This window comes from Malus sylvestris, chromosome 15 (genome assembly GCF_916048215.2).
Source record: "Malus sylvestris chromosome 15, drMalSylv7.2, whole genome shotgun sequence".
Lineage (NCBI taxonomy): Eukaryota > Viridiplantae > Streptophyta > Magnoliopsida > Rosales > Rosaceae > Malus > Malus sylvestris.
The window spans coordinates 15,568,000-15,574,156 of NC_062274.1; the positions used below are offsets into that span (position 1 = coordinate 15,568,000).

Genomic DNA, 6,157 nt, shown 5'->3' on the forward strand with positions numbered 1-6,157 from the left:
GTGTTATTGTTATTTTCTTTAAATTACATTTCTATCCTTCCAAATTTCAGTGTGTTAAAAATATGAAAAGAAAAAGGACCAAGTGTTGAATTGAATTTTCTTCTCACGTTTTGCATCTCACAAAAAAATTACAGTGAAACGACATAATTTGTAATTTCGTATCAACAAATAGACAAAAAGTAGATAAAAATTGAAGGCTATGATTTGGCAAACAGGGGAATCATGCGGCTCCCATAATTAAACTTAAGCAGCATGTTTCACGCTTCCAATTGTTTCTGTTGCATTCCTCTTAGTATTTGTGTCGTTCTATTTTTATTTAATTTATTCAATTTAAAAACTGTAAAAATAAAGAGTGTAAGATTAAAAAAGAGAGCATGAATATTACTTTTAAACCTACCAGGAAGATTTTTCACGATTGCCTATAAAATGAAACACCGGTCATTATTCAATGCTATCAACTCACGATTGCCTATAACATTGATAATCGCCAAACTTCCCAGTTGAAGCAGCAATCACTGGCACGACATCTTGCTCGTCGGGGACTATTAACAGTTTCGCCAACTGTTGCTTTGCATTTCCCACACTCTTCTTCCTCATCCAAAAAACAGCCACAAATCATACAGCTAAATTGTCCTGAAAAGCACAAATTCAGTTGTGTTTTTGTTTATGCTTATAGCCCAAGTACAATTTTGTTCTTTTAAATTAAACTAAGCGCTCTTAGATCATCACAAGCACTACTAACCATGTTTGGGAGAAAAAGAGATGAACTTTCGGGAGCAAATTATTTGCTTCTTCTAAGAAGCTTTTCAAGAGCACTTTAATTTTTACAAATTTGCTTCTAATAGAAGTGCTTTTACTGAAAGTGCTTCTAAACAAAAGTGTTTTAAAGAAGCAGTTCTAAACGAAGCGTAAATACGACATTTGGTTGTTCTTATTGGATTGCCTCTAACCAATCAAAAACCTCCACGCACCCACAAACAACAATAAATAAACAGGTAGATTATATTTTACCACCTCAATTTTAGGTCACATAACAACTCATCTCATCTTTTGAACATTGTAATGTTAGGTCATCTCCAACCGAAGGCTCCAGAGGGCCGAAAATAGCCGGAAAATCGTTTCCAACCGAGGACTAGGCCAGAGGGCTCTGGAATCTGAGAGGGCCCCACGGAATCGGAGAGGGTCGGAGGGCTGGCCATTTTTTTTTTTTGATGTTTTGTTATTTCTGTCGGTTATAGCCGACAGGAATACATTCTATTACTTAATATAAATGTATTACTGTAGGTTATAACCGACAGTAATACATTTATACTAAATAATATAAATGTATTGCTGTCGGTTATAACTGACAAGATTTCTTAAGAAAAAATTCAAATGCAACGGCTAGTTGACTAGCCGTTGCATTTGATTTGATTTGATTTGATTTGATTTGATTTTTTTACGTTTTATTATTGTTTTTTATTTACAAAATTTTTCATATAACTTCTATTTTTTCCTATAACTTTTATTTTACAAAATTTGTTTCATATATATTTTTTTAAATTCCATTTTTTCCTCTAACTTCTATTTCACAAAATTTGTTTCATTTTATTTTAAGTTGTAGTTTTTAAATAATAAATTATGTTTGGCCTTATGGCCCTCTGGCCCTCGGTTGGAGACGGTTTTTTGTGACAGGGCTAAAACGAGCCCTCTGGCCCTCTGCCCCTCGGTTGGAGACGGAGGCAAATATGGCCCTGTACTGTTCGTTAAAATATTAATATCTTGGAGGATCTTGGAGGGCCAGAAGGCTAAAACAAGCCATCTGGCCAGCCATCGATTGAAGATGGCCTATACATCAACTTACAAATGCGTTGCATTGTCATACCTTCGCCTCCATGTATGTCAAGTTGTCTGTTACTAACGTGCTGTGCACGGGACCCACTCTCTCTCCAAACTCTCCCTTCCATTGTGTTGCAGCTTGTCTAACTCTCGATCGTTTGCTCTTTCAACATTACAAATTTGGTTGTGGTTGGGAAGCCTCTATCTCTGGTCGTATCCAGAACCGCCGACTGCGATCTCATCGAAAAATTTGTCGTTGACCACAAAGGCAACCAGGAGAAATAGATAGTGCTCGGTTGAACGTGCAGACCATGTGCCTTGCCGTGATGGAGCCCAAAGCCAATGACAAGATCACCGGCGATAAGGTTGCGTATATGGCCAGCGTCCTCGACCTTTACCACAAAACCCTCGTTGAGAGGACCAATCACCATTTGGGTAAGCTTCATTTGTGCATTTTTTATTATTGAAATTTGAAATCAAAACATCAAGAGAAAACGCCACCAGCAAACTCCTCAAGATTGCTTCCATATCTTAAGTCTTATGGACTCATTCGTGGTATAATATCTCTATAATATAAAACTAAACTTATAAATGAATAAAAATTACTCTTTTATTAATTAATTAATTAATATTGAGTTATTACATAAATTAGAATTTAGGGCATAACTCTGAACATATGTATCGTAATTAAATTATAAATAGGAAAATTTTATTTGAACCCATATAACTTTTTTCTACACCTAACTTATTCTCTACACCCATAAGGTATTCGGAAGATAGCCCATGTGCTAAAAAAACTCGGATTTAAACCCCTGTGGTGTACTCCGTTAGCAAATTTAGTACAAAAGTGATTTTTCCGTTAACTATCTGTTAATACATGGGTGAAATTGTACTTTGACGTGTGCACCTTCTTCTTCCTCGTCTTTATACTGTCCAAACAAAAAGCTCATCTATCATTGTCTGCATACCTTGTTCTGCTTGAGGACCAAATACAGCATCAAACTTGAAGGTCTTTCTGGTGACCCCATTTGATTTGACAGTGAGCTCACCATCTTTAGCAGATTCAAAATCAATAGCCATTGAAGCTCCTGCTGCAACTTCATCATTGTTTAGAGGCCTGCACCGGCAAAAGACCCGTATGTTTCCTACAAGAGAGAAAAATTAATGTTAGAAACGCCCTTCTGTCTGATACCCTTTTGGCCCTCTTCAAATCAAAAATAGCAAATTCCTAACCTTTCAACTCTAACACCTTGTTGTAGAGCTCTTTCCGTTCTTTGGCCCCTTCAATAAACTTAGTCTTCAGATCATTATGCAAATTTACTTGCTGATTTACTATTGCAAAAATAAAACAGCCAGGATCAGATAAAGAAAAACAAATATCTTATCTTGAAATTCAAAAATGTCGTCACCTGGAAAGCGTTTAGCATGTCTAACTTACAAGTGGAATGAATGGTAAACCTCATTTCATTCATATCTTCAAGGCACTTCTTATATGCCCGTGCCTCCTCTGATAGCTTGATGTGGTCCATCTCCATGATCTGTTTAATGATCAAAGAGTTCAAACCACTGCAATCATATCTAGTGTAGTCAAAAGGCATCTTGTTATTTACAACTTAGTACAATTTTACCCATGAATTAACGGACAGTTAACGGAAAAATCACTTTTGGACTAAATTTGCTAACGGAGTGCACCACATGGGTTTAAATCCGAGTTTTGTTAGCACATGAGCTATCTTCCGAATACCTTATGATCACATAGATCATTTATCCGATTTGGCCTAACTCTGAACATATGTATCGTAATTAAATTATGCATAGGAAAAGTTTATTTGAACTCATATAACCTCTTTCTACACCCAACTTATTTTCTACACCCATATTATTTTTAATTAAAGAATTAACATCTCTTTAAAACCCAAATTTATTACCTAAACTACCCTCCCAAACCCAATTCAAAATGTAAAGTTATCTTTGCACCCATTTATAAAATAAAATCTCAAATTGAATTGGATCTAAAAGAAAAAACGAAAATCGCTCATGGCTAACTAGCTTGAATTTGGGTACATCAGAAAATGATCTATATGTTATTGGCTTATTGAACGTTAATAATTTGAAGAACTGATCAGTTCAATTTTTCACTTGAAGGTATATCTATCGATACAGCACATCCACAGGAACCCTAAAATTACAAGTATGACATTCGAGAATTTGTTGAACTTTATTGAACATCGATCTGAAGTGTTGGTTTTGAATTCTATACGTACATTTACTGATTCATGAGAGATTGACTCGCCACATGCATTTTTGCCAAATACAATTACGTGCTATTTAGCATAAGCAGTGTTGTAAACCCTTTTAACAGTGCAAAAACTGAGAATGCTCAAGAGCTCCTTGTTGCTAGTGCAACTAGGGGTCTTAAATTGACTCATTGCAGACCCATTTCTTATGAAATGTTCCAAAATTTTCTTGAAAGTCCCATTCTTCACAATTCGAAGCTCAAGAGGCCCGATCAAATTGCTTCTCCTCGAGACCACATAGCCATGATCCAAAAATGATGCATCTATTTCTCTGCAACATTCACAAACATCTCTCTCTTCAACTTCTCCTCCTTTTCAGTGTTTTTGTCTAAGTTTACTGTCGCTATTGATAGTGTTTTCTAAAAATGGTGATTTTGTATGGTAGGGGTATGATTAATAGGTGTGGGGTTTCATAAAATTTTAGTGTTAATTTCATTTTGTACTTGATGGTAATTATGTGACAGGGTAAAAAAGACAATTTCCATTTACAATTTAAGTTGGATGTAGAGATAGGTTATGTGGGTTCTAATAAAATTTCCCTTATGCATATATAGTAACAATGATCATTATTCCATGAATATGTAATTGAATTTAATATACTAAGTTGGATGTGGAGATAGGTTATGTGAGTTCTAATAAAATTTCCCTTATGCATATATAGGAACAAGGATCATTATTCCATGAATATGTATACTGAATTTAATATACTAGCTAACAACTCTAAATTTTATGGTCAGATCCACTTTGCTAGCCATAACTCATGAGCATTACTGAGCCTATTCTCATTGCTTCTCTCTCAGAATTTATCAAAGCAGATAATGGAATTAATTGTGAAAAGTAGAAAAGCAGAGAAAAGAAACGTATACAACATTATACAAAGTGATGAATCAAGAAACGAAAATTGAGGGGTTAATTATACAAACACCCCCTAAAGTTTATTCTGTTTTCACATCACTCCTTAATGATGTATTTACCCCTATAATTAACTACTTGAAAAATAAAATAAAAAACTTTCATAAATCAATTCAATTGGGAATAATTATTATGATGCCACAGAGAGTTTATTTGTTGAGAATTAATAATGAATGATATGGGCTACAACTATTAACCTATTAATGGTTTTAGTGCAGGAGATCCGAGCACTCTCATCATCTCATGGCTTTCATTAAAATTACCAGGGGTTGGAACTAAAGTCAGCATACATATATGGGTTAATTACACTAGAAGAAGACGAAAAAGGACCGATTTTCTTCATGAAACTGGATATCACGACCAGTTCTCCGCTACCTCCTCCGTTCATGTTCTTTTTAATGCCATTAAAGACATCGCCAACTCTTTCATTCTGAAATTTTCTTGTTGATATCACCATCTCTCTCGCTCTACTATCTTAGTTTCATACTTTCCAGAAAATCTTCTCGTCCACCTCGCCATCTCTTTTGTTCAAAGCTTTTGGGATTATTCAACCAAGAAGAAGATCGGGAGGGGGTTGCTAGAAGTGACGAGAATGGGTTTGTGGGTCGAGTGCATGTTGATGTTAGTGGTGGAAAAACATAGGTTAGATGTTTGGATTCCAATAGTTTTTATTTTGTTAAGTAATTAATTAAAAGGGTAAATTTGTCTTTTTAATGACCGATTTTAAAACCTCAAGGGGTGTTAATGTTACTTATCAAATGTGAAGGGATTTTGTGAAAACAGAATAAACCTCAGAGGATGTTTGTGTAATTAACTCAAAAAATGATCAATAAAAAGGACTGTAACAGAAGTGAATTTACTTGCCCTCTTTAATGATATTTTTTTTGGGGGGCGGGGGTGGGGAATATTGGTTGTTCACATATATTTTAGGCCCTCAAATATTAGTTGTTGACATATATTTTAGGCCTTACGCATGTCTAACATTGATATAATTTTTATTTCAAATTTAGTTTTCTACATATTTTAGATCTTCCGATGCTTCTTTATTCGACGTTTAGTGTTAAAAAAAAAAGCTTTGGATTTGAATCCCAACCTCATTGATTGAAAACAAATTCTTGGTGATCCATAGT

The 6,157-nt window shown here is 34.9% G+C and overlaps 1 protein-coding gene across 1 annotated transcript; it reads right to left on the bottom strand.

Moving 5' to 3' along the window:
- Window positions 1–2,604: 2,604 nt before the first annotated feature.
- On the bottom strand, window positions 2,605–3,372 carry LOC126605612 (kinesin-like protein KIN-14Q). The gene is made up of 3 exons (XM_050273035.1): window positions 3,257–3,372; window positions 3,052–3,150; window positions 2,605–2,963 (listed from the first exon to the last, which is right to left on the bottom strand). Exons 1-3 carry the CDS (start codon window positions 3,351–3,353, stop codon window positions 2,743–2,745), a joined length of 417 nt encoding a protein of 138 aa, XP_050128992.1. The 5' UTR covers window positions 3,354–3,372; the 3' UTR covers window positions 2,605–2,742.
- Window positions 3,373–6,157: the final 2,785 nt, after the last annotated feature.